General features: G+C 36.2%; 1 protein-coding gene across 1 annotated transcript; it reads right to left on the reverse strand.

Annotated features, from left to right (window-relative positions):
- Positions 1 to 2,440: 2,440 nt before the first annotated feature.
- Positions 2,441 to 6,692, reverse strand: LOC110707446 (transcription factor bHLH101-like). Its single transcript, XM_021885460.1, has 3 exons — positions 5,289 to 6,692; positions 3,772 to 4,146; positions 2,441 to 2,819 (listed from the first exon to the last, which is right to left on the reverse strand). The coding sequence occupies exons 1-3, from the start codon at positions 5,637 to 5,639 to the stop codon at positions 2,721 to 2,723; spliced, it is 825 nt and encodes a 274-aa protein (XP_021741152.1). The 5' UTR covers positions 5,640 to 6,692; the 3' UTR covers positions 2,441 to 2,720.
- Between the last annotated feature and the right edge of the window lie 8,805 nt (positions 6,693 to 15,497).

Raw genomic sequence — 15,497 nt, forward strand, 5'->3', positions numbered from 1 at the left:
AATGTAATAACGATGGCCTATAGAACTTAAAATAGGTGAAGTCCACAAGTCACTATGAATTATATCAAAAGGCATAAGAGTATTAGAAGTAGATGGAGCAAAGGGCAATTTAACATGTTTGCCATAAACACAAGAATTGCAAATGCTAGAACAAGAATGTTTATTACAATCAATGTTTTTATTATGCCTAAGAACATCTAAGATAGGAGCACCCGGATGACCCAACCGATCGTGCCAAAGCTTAGGTGAGATGGCGGCAAAGGTAGAATGAGGAGCCTGATTTGTGGTAAATGGATAAAGGTCCCCATGGCTATCACTCCTCATGATTGGCTGCCCCGTCCGAAAATCCTTCACAGAAAACCCAAAGGGATCAAACTCAACTTTCACAGAATTATCGGTGGTAAATTTTCTAACAAAAATGAGATTTTTGATGAGTTTAGGTGCATGAAGAACATTTTTCAGAGTAAGGGGAGCAGTAGGGGAAGACAATTTAGTATGACCATAACCAAGTATAGGAATAGTATGACCATTACCAACAACAATGCCATTATTAGGATGAGTGCTCAAATTAAAATAAGACGAGAAATTACCGGGAGAGGAGGTCATATGAGAAGTAGCTCCAGTGTCCATGTACCATGCCGGATCGGGTTGAGAAAGAGTCATAGTGTGCATCGCGGACTCAATGTCAGTTGGAACATAAGACGGAGCATAGGACGTGGGCTGCCCAATAGAAGAAGCTGCATAGGCCTGCTGGCCTTGTTGTGGTCGTGGCCCCAAGATGCCAGGTTGCTGCCTGGGTTGGAAATTGGGCTTGGCCCAATTCTGAGTTGGGTAAGGACATGGTGGCACGGGCCACCCTTGAGGCATCCACCCCCATGGTGGACACTGTTGCTGCCAGAACGGGGAGAAGGACTGCTGGCCGCCTGTCCCACGTGGCGCACCGCCGGAACCACCACTAGAAAACTGACCCGCCTTGCCGCCACCGGAGCCACGGCCTGCACCACCAGAATTCTTGCGGTTGCCGGAATTTTTCCCTTTTTTCTGATTTTTCCCTTTCGAGTGACCATGAGAACCGGAGTCAAGCTGAGAATTATCAAATGATGCCGCAACCATTGCCGAGTCCGACCCTTGTGAAGCATCCTTGGCCAAGCCGACCTCCTCTAAAGTAAGCATGGATCGTGCTTGATAAAAAGCGGGTAAGGGATTGCTCTGCCTAATAAGCGTACCAACACCACTGTACGCTTTCGTAAGGCCCCCAACCATCTGAAGAACCAGTCGACTGTCCGAAACCGGTGCACCTACATTCTTGAGTTGATCGGCAAGAGACTTCAAACGTTGACAATAAGCCGAGACATTAGGAAAGTCCTCTAAATTTGTGGTTGAAAACTCCTGCTCAAGAGTCACAGCCCGAGAATGTTTATTGTTCTGAAATAGGTCACGCAACCTATTCCATATTTCCATTGCTGTTGCATCTGGTTCGATAACGGTGTTGATAAGGTCAGTCGAGATAGTACCATAGAGCCACGATAAAACCGCAGCATCAAGGGTCTGCCATAGTTCCATTTCTTCCTCGGTAGAAGGAACTTTCTCCTTGCCGGCAGCAGGGGGAATGATATGGTGAAGGACTCGATGAGATTTTGCGTGAAGCTTGAACAACTCCGCCCACGTAGAGTATTGCATATTTGCCATTTCGAGAGTAATGGGAATGTTTGCCTTGATGTTAGGGACAGCAAGAGCAGGGTGATATTGAGACTTGGATTCACCCATGGTGAAGAATAGAGAAGAGAAGAGAGTAGATGGAAAGAAAATGTGAGCAATAGAACAATAGCCGAGGAAAGCAGCGGAAGATGAAGGAAATTGTGCCCTAGGCAACTGATACCATGAAAGAGTTTATGGAATATTTTCCTCAAGGGATTTCATTCACTGACTTCCCAATATATACAAGATAGCCGCATGTTGCTAGCCATAATACAAGGCACCTATTTAGGAACTAATTACAATCATATCAATCTAAATATATGCTTAGCTAAAATACAGTAACAGAATATATTTACATATATATCTTAACATTGATTTCTTTGGAACTGGCGATATTACGAACTATGGATTTAGCAATCGGTAATGTCATTGGTTCCGCTATTTTCCGATCTGTGCGTGAAAATACAGAGAGAGGTAAATCCATAGTTCGTAAGGGAGAGGAGAAGAAAACAGGTTCAGATTTTTGAGTTGTGGTTGTAAGAAAGGAGCAGGAGCTAGCTGAGCAGTCGGAGATGATCAATATGAGGCATTTGGCAGCCCTTACTAATTGAAGGGCAAATATGTCATTTTAATCTTACAGTAAATCCAATGAAAAGCCAAACAACCAAATTGGCTCTTTCTCCCTCATCAGACAGCATATTCTACGGAATTTTTTTTTTCTATTTTCTTTTTTTTTTGGTGGTAAGCTTATTGAAAAGTTTATTCATCTCAATAAGCTTATCATTCTATCACATAATTTTTTACGACATTCACACATTTCCTCGTACAACAATTTGATTCGGGACTTAAGAGTTATGATTTATGGCAATTAGTCGAGTACTCTCTCTACCTCTAACTATATCGTCGCATTAATAGGATAACTTAGTCCTATATAGATATATACTAGTACATACTAATTATATGCATAAGTTTTTCCGAGGTTAACAAAAAGCAAAATGTTACATGATATGGGCATGCGCACTTCAACGACAAGGAGTAGACAACTTCTGCTTCTGCTTTTGAAACAAGGATAATAGCTCTTCATTCAACTTGTCGTAGTTGACAACATAATTTTCTTCCAACTGTTAAATAGATTAATTAACAGCATAATCAAAACATTGATCTTTAATTATCCTTATTAAAGAAAAAAAAATAATAAATAAAAGAAAAGAAAGGAAATTGAATATTGTACTCCTTAAGTCCTGCTTTGACAACATAATATTCTCTTAATGAAGCTATGAACACTACGTAGCACCTAATTTTATTCTCTAATTATTTAATTACTTAATGATTATCTAGATTAACTAGTACGTCCGCATTTAGGTGTGAAATGACCTTGCTACTAATATAATGTGTCGAACAAATATTGGCCACGACATTAAAATAATAATTGTAGAGTTACAACAATATACAAAAGTTATGGTTATGAACTAATACATACAATGTATACTTATAGTAGCTAAAATGCGACATATATGAAGTCAACGATTATATTGTGGACTTATGGAGAATCTTGTGCAGCAACCCTTCTTAATTTGTCAATACCTCATAAAATTTACTCCTATTCGATTACTTGACTCATAATATTAATTGTACCAAGTATATAATAATACTACTTGTAAATATATGACTGAAGCTAAAATTGATCTAATCCATTGTATTCGATTACTTGACTCAAAAATTTAATTGTACAAAGTATATAATAATACTATTTGTAAATATATGACTCAAGTTAAAATTGATCTAGTCCAAACCAATGCAATTGAACACATAGAGTTATTGTGACTAATGATATTAGACTATCGTAAAAACCTAATCAAAATAAATCTGACATGACCATGCATACAATTAAATAACCAAATCAAATTTGAACTAAGTGAATCATCATCACTGAAATATAAATTGAACTGAATTGACATGAACAAAACAACTCATCATTTGTCATCGTCACTAAACAAGCTAAATACAATGTATTTGATAAAGATAAAAATATTTTCTTTTCGAATAAAGGTAAAGATGAATTAAGATACTTACCCATAAATGTATATTGTAGAAAAACCTTCCTCCAAAGGATTGAAAAGAAGAAACATCAATAATAACATTACCATTCTTCTCAAGCAATATAAGCACTTCACTCAATGATACCCTTTCAAATAATGTTGATATTTGAATTACCATTTCTTTATCACTCAGATTATTCATAGAAACTGAAAAAGATGTTGATTTCTCCTTGATTTTGTCCATTTTCGGCTTTTCCTCGTGAATATTTTCCCTTGTATTATTTCCTTGTAACACTGAAATTTCTGATAAGAGTTCTTCTTTTCTATGTGTTAGATCTTTCACTTCTTCTTGTAGTTCTGGTATATACTTCAGCACCCGTGCGACAGTCGCAGGAATGCTTAATCTTCTCTGTAATTAGATGTAAATATTATCATTGTTAATTACTTAATTGTATTTAGAATAAAATGCTTAAAATAAAGTACAACTTGAATCAGTAATGTGTAAATTAACCCTATACGTATTAAGTACTTAATTAATGACTACTATATTGTACAGTACTAGTTTAATCCTATTAAGCATACTTTAAACTTGAAATCATCCAAATGTCGACACGTATGTTAATGTACCATCAATAAATACGTTACATTTTTATTATTCTACCATCAATTGGAAATAGATTAATTTTAAACTGGAGTGTACAATATGAAGTATCCCTGTCAAAAAAAAAAAAAAAAAAAAAAACAAACGAATTAAAGTACTCCGTATTACTTAATTAATGGGTAACTTTCATAGTTTTAAAAAAAAAAAAAATTCATGTGCTTTTATTACTTTTGTTATGGTGCTATCTAAAATTTTTTAAAATTAATAATAATCTTATATAAATTATATGGGAGATTAATCACAATTCATTGAAAATTAGGATTATCAAATAAAGGTATAAGTGTAAATATGTGAAATTATTTGTCAATATGGCTGTTTTATTGATCAAAAGAAAGAATTATTTTGGTAAATGAAGTGAAAAACACTTAAATTTTGAGTGAGTTGAACCAATCCACATAGGCAAAATCACAAGGGATGTGCATGCAATGTATGTACAACCTTAACAATTCCTTCCCCCCCCCCCCTTCTTTTTCTTGTATTCTTATAAGAAAAAATAAATAATTTTTGATATACCATGCACTTTATACAACCTATTATATATATATATATAAATAAAAAATTATACGATAATTATAAGTTTAACTCCAAGTTTTGAGTTTAGACTATAGGCTAATTAAACATCTACTTTCTGAACTAATCCTCTATAGTAATTCCACGGTCCATTTATTGAGGATTTTGAGAGTTTAATTCCCCCATAGGTCTTGATACCTTGTCTATCTCATGTCACTTTTTTCGGACACCTACATTGTTCAGTAACTACAGAGAATTCTTATGCGTAACTTTAATCATTATATATAAACCTCACTTTAAACAGGTAAAACATGACTAAATTAAAATTATAAAATCATGTTTGATGTATATACAGAAGTAGAAATTTAGCATAAACTTACAATTTGATCATTAGCAGGAAGCAAGTCACGTAGAGAAGAATACAAGACATTGATCTTCTTCCTCCGATCCCTCTCACTAGCGTTATGATTAATTTTTCTCTTCATTGTTGTGGTCGTCGTAGTCATGGCTGCACCAAACTGATGATCTGCTGAGCTTGTACTTAGCGACGATTTTCTTTGCTTAAGCTTAACATGATCATTACTATCATCTTGAGCTTGAGACAGCAAAATATTAGGAAGAAATATGGCGTCCAAGTTTAGATAATTATTATCTAGTAAAACTTGATCATATGTTTCTAATTCTAATTCTATAGCATACTCCAATCCTAAAGTGGGTACAAAAGGACACATCGCTACTATATTTTGGTCTTAATAAGGAGATGGGAGGTTTGGTTGTTTTGGAGGCTAAGTTATTTTCTTGGGATCAATTCCTTGTAAGAGGCAAATGTGTTTTAGAGAATGAAGCTCTTTATATAACTACACTTACATATATACTATTGGACTTTTATATATAAAATATAAAGCTTTAGGATTAGATAATAAAACATGTATATCCATAGTAATTATTATAATTATTCTTAAACTCTCTTCATACAAATGCATATTGAGTAGTAAACCTATTTGTTACCTCTTATTTATTTATTTTTATTTTTATTTAAGTTATTTTTTTTTTTGGTTAAGGTAATAAGGAGGATATAATAATCAATTTTATTAAAATGATATCTCTTACATGCTAAGTTAATCTAGTCTATATTAGTTTGTAGGGCATATTTTATTGGGGGGGGCATAAGGGAATCACTACCCCAAAGAGTCCATAAGTGACATGGAATTTAAACAATTATAATCTGATTTATTTAAAATTACAACTAGGGCCCTAGGGGTACGTGCTTATGAAGCAAGTTGAGTTCGGCTTTAAGTTGAGTGCAGCTTTGGGATAGATCAACTTGAATTGAATTTGCTCGCTAACATTTCGAGTTGAGTTTTGACCAAGCGAGCTTTAACCGAATTTTGACTAATTTGATTTTAATTTGAGTAGCTCACTAATTAATTGTCAGACTCTGTAACATTAATGGTATATGTAAACGAATATTTTGAGTATTAATTGCATAATTTTCCTGTAATTTTGTTGACCATAATTGATATGAGATTTTTTTTTTTTTTTCACGTTTAATTTCTTATTGGTTTTCAAGTCAAGTTTTGAGTATCTCAACTCAACTCGCTAACATCTCCAGTCAAGCCTATTTGAGATAGTTTTGACATCTGATGAGCTCAAGTAGCTTGTAAATTGTCTCATCTTCTTGTTGCGAATTAGTTAAAATTCATACGGTGGTAATATACTTATTACTGTAGTGATTACTTAGATGTAGCTAAAAAAAAAACTAGTCCGTACAAAATATTGTTAATTTTGAGAGATGCTGAATGAATAAACTTAGCTTCTCGATCAATTAATTGCTTAGATCAACTACTTTGACCAACAATGATTTAATTAAAGTGTGAGTGCGCTAGCTTTTGCTAGGGTTATGCATACTTAATTGTCAATATTTAATTTAATCCAATAGGATAAATTGGTGACTATAAAGAGATTAAAGTTAAATACTTAAGAATGACAAAAGTGTGTCATGCACTAGATTTACACGCGGTTGCCTCAAGCTATCTTTTGCACCACTTATCTTTTTTAGTTAAAAGTATCATCACTTATCACCTAAATTGTACTTATATACGAAGTAATACATGTATTTTTATATGCTTATCTAGTTTCGCATTTTACGTACGAGTGGTGTATGATTGTTCATAATGCGTTTAACTAGCCAATTAAGAATTAAATTACTATTATATGCTATTAAAGTTGTTAAAAAAGTATTGTGATAATGTCTTATGTTTAACAGCAACAACTATAATATGGTTTATTTAATGCGCTACTTGATCATTTATATATACATTGTTTGATGTGTAGTTGTTAAATTTGCAACACGCAATAGTGAATGTCTAATTAGTTAGCAACTAAACATCAAAGATTCAAAGCAATATAAATTGTCTTAATTTATTACATGACAATATGGAAATAATAAATAAGAACATAGTAATTGTTTTCCTAAAATGGAACAAATCACTCGCCTTTGTTTTAATCCCTTGTTAGAGAAACACAATTTAATCTTTTCTTTTATATTTCAAATAATAAAAAACTTTTTAATAAAGTGGCACGAAAATAAACGTATCAATTATTTATGAGAGGAGATATACATGAATGTTAATCTCATAGATTAACCTGGACATGCTCTAAGTGGTTAATAATGTTGGATAGCCTAGTTTGCATGCAAAACACTTGACGTGTATTTCAGACTTGTTTTCTAACAATTGGGAGAAAAGCTTCTCAATAATATGGTTGGTCCTTGAGTTGGAAAAATGGCACAAATCACTCTACTTTGTTTTAATCCCTTGTGAGAGAAACATTGTCAAAACTTGATCAGCCATAAAATATATCCTTTTCACCTTGTTTAATTAGCACCTCAACTGTTTATAGCTACTAACTTGACATTGGTTTCTACATTATATTCTTAGTATGGTCATGAGGTGGCTGGAAATTGAAATTAAAATCAACTTCTATGAGCTTTGGATTAAAATTGAAGAAATGCTTCGTTTACTTCTCCTTGTTCCCTCATTACTATTAGGCCAAATTAGAAAATAACACCCAAAAAAACCCCCGATTTTGATAATAACACCACTAAAAAAAAAAAGTTTTAATATAACACCACCAAAAATCCCAAAATTTTGGTTTCACCACCCACTAACGGATTTTTGAATGGAAACCGTTAGTGGGATCCCTATGGACACGTACTAATTAGGTATTGGTTTAAAAAAAAATTAAATTAAAAAAAAAAACACCCTAACCCAGCCACTAGCCTTCTACCGGCAGCCCAATCCTAGTCGCCGGACACCAATCCTCAGCCGCTGGCACCCTCTGTCCCACCAAAACCAGCGAAATCAGGCCAACCACCACCCTCATAACTAGCGACAACCATCCTAATCCTATCAACCGCCGTGAAAACGAAATCCACCGCATAATTCGCCGCCACTTTGGTTTCTGGGTAAGGGTTTGGGTTTGGGTATGGGTGTGGGTTGGGGTTTCGGCGGTTTGGCGACGGTTTTGAGTAGGGAAAAGGAGTTCGACGAAAGTGGTGGGTGTGGGCTGGGGTTTCGGCTGGCTTAGGTTGGGGTAACGGTGGTTCGGCGAAGGTGTGGGCTGGGGTTTTGGCTGGTTTAGGTTGGGGTAACGGTGTTCGGCGAAGGTGTGGGTTGGGGTCATGGTGGTTCAGCGACGATTTCGGAGCTTCGTCGACAATTTCAGGGGCTGGGTATGGGTGGGATCGGCGCTGGTGGTGGAGGTGGCTGGCTGGGTTAGGGGGTAAGGTTTGTTTTATTTTTTTTATTTTTCTGTTTTTTAAACCAATAAACAACTGACACGTGTACATGGCGGGCCCCACTAACGGTTTCCATCTAAAAACCCGTAGTGGATGGTGAAACCAAAATTTTGGGATTTTTGGTGGTGTTATAATAAAACTTTTTTTTTAGTGATGTTATTATCAAAATCGGGGGTTTTTTTTGGGTGTTATTTTCTAATTTGGCCTTACTATTACAAATTCTGTCGCGAGGATCTAATTTATATGTTGATTGTTAAACGCCTGGTTGAACCTTATACTTTAGGTTACTTCTCTACATTATAGCCGGGGGTGGATTTAAGATTAAGGTAATGTCATCATAGGTAACAAGCATATATCAAGGAATTGAAGGCTCTTGGTTCAATACATAGATTTTGATCCTTAGCTTGTTTTAAGTGTCGGACCATGTGAGTATTGATGAGGAGTTAAAAGTAGATTAAGCCCAACACAATTAGTGATACTTTTTTTTTTTTTTTTTTTTCGGAAAAACAAACGGTGTTATAATTAATTAATGGACACATAGTCCGAGAGTACATACGGAGAAATTTCCAGAGGACAATGACTCTCCCACACTTGTTCTACACGAAAGACCTTAACTTAGCTAAGTGATGAGCAACATTGTTGCCATATCTCTTCACATGAGCCCAAGAAACAGAATTAAATTACTACAAAAAAATAAAATGTCTTCAAGCACTCCATCAAGATCAGAGAAGTACACCGCACCCTTGGACAGTCGATTCACAACAACTTGGCATTCCGTCTCAAGAACAGCATCCCTGCACTCGTACCTCCTGGCAAGCCTGGCAGCCATACACAAAGCCTTTGCCTCCGCAACTTCAGGCGGCCACCACGCCCGCACTAGCTCTTCAAACAGCAGTAAAAAGAACCTTCCCTTCCTCATTCCAAGCCACAACACCCATTCCCACCCAACCCTCATCAGCTAACGAGGCATCAACGTTCAATTTAATAACTCCTCTAGGAGGTGCAAGCCAACACTTACTGCTGCGTTGACGTTTCGAGGTGGGTAGCATGTAGATTTTCTTGCTGTACTTCCCATAATCTTCCACATGTCTTCCAACTTGAGCCAAGAGGATAGCATTTGGAGTGAATTTATCTTCAGATTCCTCTCACCCATATACACCACGCAAGAAACGCTGCACTAGGGGTGAGTACGGATCGGATATCCGTATCCGAAAATCCAGATATTTGATATCCGATATCCGATCCGAAACAACTTTCGGATATCCGATTTCCGGATATCCGAAATTTTCGGATCGGATAACTCGAATATCCAATATACGACCCTATTATATATTTTTTTAATAATATTGTATACCTACTAATTTAATGGCAAAAAAAAAATTAATGGCAAATTTAAACGAAGTATATACGTTGAATTGTATATGAACAAGCATTTTTTTTTAATAAACTTGAACAAGCAAATTAATTCTACAACAATTCTTAAAAAAAAGTAAATAATCTTGAACAAGAAGATCAAATAGACTAGAAATATAAATAAATCCAACAAATGATTTTCAGATTTTTCACAAATTACAAAACATAAAAATTTTACACAAACCAATTAATTAAACAAAGAAATTTTAATTAGAGAAGCCATCGTTGGTGTTGTGAGTTGGAAGATCGAGGATTTTGACCCATACGGTTGCGGTTGTTGTTGCGGGTTGTTGTCATCGTTGTCTATGAACACTACACCCACCCCTTCTCACCTGAACTCCCCCTCACTAGACCACCATAGAAATTTCGAGGAAGGGGGAATGGGAAGGGGGCTGCTGTTCGTCGACGGGGAAGGGGTGGGAGGCTGTTATCGTCGGCAGAGAAGGGGTGGGGGGCAGCTATTGTCGACGGGGACGGAAGGGGTGGGGACTACTATCGTCGATAGGGGAAAGGGGTGGGGTTTCTCCGGTGGGGTTGACCAGTGGTGTTGCTCCAGCGGGGAAAGGGGTGGGGTTGGCTGGTGGTGCTGCTCCGGAAGGGAATGAGAAAGGCAGAGGGGCTTTGGGTTGCAGAAATCTAAGAGGAATGAGGAGAGAGAGAAGATAGAGAAAAGAAAGGAGAGAGAATCAGAGAATATAGAGAGAAAGTCAGAGAGAGGCGGTGAGTGAGGTTGGAATTTGAGGGAATTATTTAGGGTTTTCTGGTTTGGGACTTTGGGTATTTGGGCCTTTGTCTTTAGGGCATCTAATAATATGAAAATATTATAAAAGGGTAAAAAAATTGTTTTTACGGATTTCGGATCGGATATCCGATATCCGATTTTTTTCGGATATCGGATATCCGAAATCCAAAATTTGGATATCCGATATCCGATCCGATATCCGAAAAATCCGGATCGGATATCCGATCCGAAATCAAATTCGGATCGGATATCCATAATTTTCGGATCGGATGCGGATCGAATCATCGGATTTTCGGATCTTCAGATAGTTTTGCTCAGCCCTACGCTGCACGCTGCAAGAGCTTTGCATTCGCTTTATCCCAATTCACAATCATTTCTCAAAGATCAGCCACACCATTATTTATCAAAGCATCACAGTAGCTATCTTCCCATAATTCTCTTACCCGTTGGCATTCAAAAATAGCATGAGTGCTAGTCTCCACCTCAACTCCACATCACGGACATAAGTCAGTGTCAAGCAAGTGACATTCAGCAAGCAGCGCTTTAGTAGGAAGGGTTCCTGTACATTAGCGCAACAAAATGCCTGACCTTCAGTGACACTTCCGACTTATCATATCGTAGTTAATTTTCTGCCTGGATGCTACTTCGTATTTGTTGAGAATATCAACTATGGCTTCACATTCCTGTCGGTTAGCTCTGGCAAAAAGGAGACTATCATCTGCAAAAAGGAGATGTGAGATTCTTGGCCCATTGAGGCTAGCCTTAGCCCCATGCAACAACCCGGACTGAACTCTACTCTGTAACATAAGAGAAAGCGCATTTGCCACAAGAATAAAGAGGTAGAGGGATAGGGGATCCCCTTGCCTTAAGCCCCGGGTTGGGAGCACATCACCACAAACCCTCCCATTTAAAATGAAAGAGTATCTTACTGTCGAAACACAAGACATGATTAGGTTCACCCATGTACCATCAAATCCCATAGTCAACAACAACTTCCGTAAGAATCCCCATTCCACCCTATCATATGCCTTGCTCATGTCTAATTTCAAAGCTATAGTGCCTTTTCTGCCCTTCTCTTCTTCATTGTGTGAAACAACTCCATAGCAATAAGAGCATTATTAGTGTAACACTCTAGAAATTCCTTTCCTTTAAAATACTTGTTTTGCTCCTTTTAAATATGAAATAGGAAATTCTAAGACATTACCGCCACCGTGAAAACAGCTTAGGCAATTATCAAAGACACACAACGGAAGACTCTCTTTAAAAACCATTCAAAAGAAGTTAACTTAAAAAGTCAAACCAAACGAAAGTAAAGTCAAACCAAAGGTAAACGAAGTCAACCTACAACTTGGAACCATTGTAGGCCCTTGTCAAAACCCAAAACGAAATTTAAAAACCTTTGTGTTAGTCTCACAAGCAAAATATATGATAATCAAAACAGTAAACCACATCATATCCTTATAGAAACTAAGCATGATTCGCTCTTCACTCATGCCCATCATGAATATGCTTCATCACCTGAAAAGCTTCTCTTTACTTTGTCCCCACTACTCACCATTAGAATTGGGTCGTTGTAGGGCCAAGATAAAGACAAGGCAAAACAAACATGCAAACACACAATCAACAAAGCTGAGTATATAAACGCAAACAGTACACACTAAATGCTTTGATTGCTTTTGTCCTATCAACACACAACTTACCTTGTTCCACCTGTTTACAAGCATACAACATACCAAACTACCAACCAATAAATAAATAAATTGCTTATTTAATTTGATTACGCATCGAACGGGTTTTCCACCAAATCCCTGCCCCAAATAAATTGAGGTAAAATACACCGGGAGCTAACTGGGTAGGCAAATGCCACATGAAAGTGACTGGACGTCCTGCGCATAAAATAAATAAAGGAAAATATAGCGTTTTTGTACTCCCAGTAGAAGTTATGATCAAATGTAAAGTCGCATAACTCCCCCCATATGTTCATACTCAAGGTATATACGTTCTAAGAGTTTTGGTGCGTAATCTCTTTCACTTTACGTTATTTACATATTTTTAGACTTGGTGATGACTCTCAAACCATAATACAATCAATCACAATAAATCATTGAAGCAATAAAACACACCAATTTAATTCTTGAATAAATAGTGACCACATAAATTTAATGTTGAACCTTTTTTAAACTACCTCGGCGTTAAATAACACCTTAAGCCCATAAAGCACTACAAATCCTATCCCTCGGTGTTTAGAACACCTTAAGTGCACTTAGGCACCGCAATACATTTTATTCCTGTGTACTAAGACACTTAATAGATCAATTCCCATGCTTAAAGCATCAATAAAAATTATATGAACCATAAAAAAAATTTCTTTTTTATATTCCAAACCAAATTAAACCTTTAATTTAATTAAACATGCTCTCAATCATGCCAATAATAAAAGTGTGGTTCATATTCAACATGCCAACATAATAAATTCCAATCATCAATTCACCACTAATAATTTATACTTCACAAATCAATCACCAACATCAATCCAATCAACAATTCCATCCAATACCTATCATGATACTACCTTGGAATTAATTAAACAAAGCCTAGCATGCTGCTATACACTTAAATAATTACCGAGTACGTGAACCCTACATACCACGAATATGATCTCAAAATTGCCACGACTACATGAAATCACTCACTTGGAAATCTCCTAACACCCAAAATTACAAAGAGATATTAATACCTATTCAAAATAAACTTTCAGCAATATATACACTCTTTAAATCACTTATAAATCCTCTAAACATGTTGAAAATTAATTTAAAACCCCTACTTTTATTCCCAATTAATGGGTAATTAAAAATCCTTTCAAGAAACATAATTCTAACCTTTATATAAAAAATTCCAGCTTTATAAAAACATGTAAAAATGCTGTAATTATGTTTAAAAACACCTATTTCAATAATTCCAACCAACTACTATCAATTGCCATCAATATACATTAATTTAGAAACCTAGGGTTTTCAATTTGGGGCTTTTTAATTCAAAAATTAAATCTGAAAATTATATACATAATAATCATAATCAAACATCATGAAAATCATCACACAACCCAAAAGTAATAATTAAATCAAGGCTAGATTAAGATTGAAACAAAGAAGAGTATTTTTTTTTGAACCACACGCATAAGGGGAGGGTGGACGGCTGTCGCCGCCTCACACGGTGCTGCCGGCGAGTGCTGGTGGTGACCGTCCGGTGGTGGTGGTGGCAGCCGTCCACCCGTGCGGCATGTGTGTGTGTGTCGTGCAAGGTGAAAGCAAAAGGGGAGGGGGAAAAATTAAGGGAGAGAAAATAAGAGGAGAGAGAGAGAGAGAGTTTACCTTTGGTTATTCTCCACATTGGGCAAGATCTAACTTGCTCATAAGATGGGTATTTATACCCCCTCTCAAAACCCTCCTAACCATAAATTCCCTTTCTACCCTTAATGACCTCTTCTCGTATTCAAACTAGTCATTTGACTTTCTTTAAAATTTCATTGTTTTTAAATTTTTTTTTTATAAATAATATATTTCAAAGTTTTTAAATAATAAAATAAAATATTTTCAAAATAATTAAATAAATAAAAATGGACCTTTAATTAAAATAAACCTTTTTAAATTAGTAAAATATCATAAATAATTCATTTCAAATTTTTTTAAATACTTCATAAAATAATAATTTAAATTAAAATACGTATCAAAATACGAGGTATTACAATCAGTAATTAACCTTCCCGGAACAAAGGCGCTTTGATTCTCAGAAACAATTCCAGGCAAGATCAATTTTAATCTCATAACAAGCACCTTCGAGACAAGCTTACATAAGACATTACACAAACTAATAGGACGGAACTCTGCAGTCACTTTTGGCTCATTAACTTTCGGGATTAAAACAATATTAGTTCTATTAACATGATCCAGAGACAAAGAACCATGTAATACACCACTCACAAAATTAGTCACCTCATCACCAACAACATGTCAAAATTTCTGTTAAAAGATAGCATGCATACCATCAGGGCTCGGCGCCTTAAGGGGTGCATTTGTTGCAAAGCTGCAAAAATTTCATCTTTCATATGGGCTTGAAAAGACTTAAGTTCTGCTCCGGAGAAATAGTACTCTGAACATGCCGGAGAACTTCATCAAGGGCTCCATCGGAAGGCAAATCTGACTCGAATAATCCCCTGGAGTAATAGAAAATAATTCCTTCAATTTTCTTGTCATCACCTTGCCACTCCCCGTCTGAGTCAAATAGTCTTACAATCCTGTTCTTCTTCTTTTGTTGTGATGCTTTATGGTGGAAATAACTAGTATTCCTATCTCCATCACGTATCTCCGCAACTCTAGAACGCATATACCAGTGAGCCTCACGTTTCTCCTGTAATGCATCCAGTTCTTTCTCAAGTCGGACACATGCTTCACAACTTGCAGGGGAGATTCAGTTTTGCCGGGCAACCCTTAGAGCTGCTTCTTTATCCTCTATTTGGCGCCCAATATCATCAAACTTTACTCTACTCCACGCCAAAAGTTTATTCCCAACTGCTAGCAATTTTTGAACCACACTTTCACCTGCCACAGCATTGCACACACCTCGAATTGTAGC

The sequence above is a fragment of the Chenopodium quinoa genome, unplaced genomic scaffold, assembly GCF_001683475.1.
Source record: "Chenopodium quinoa cultivar QQ74 unplaced genomic scaffold, ASM168347v1, whole genome shotgun sequence".
In the NCBI taxonomy this organism is placed as follows: Eukaryota; Viridiplantae; Streptophyta; class Magnoliopsida; order Caryophyllales; family Amaranthaceae; genus Chenopodium; species Chenopodium quinoa.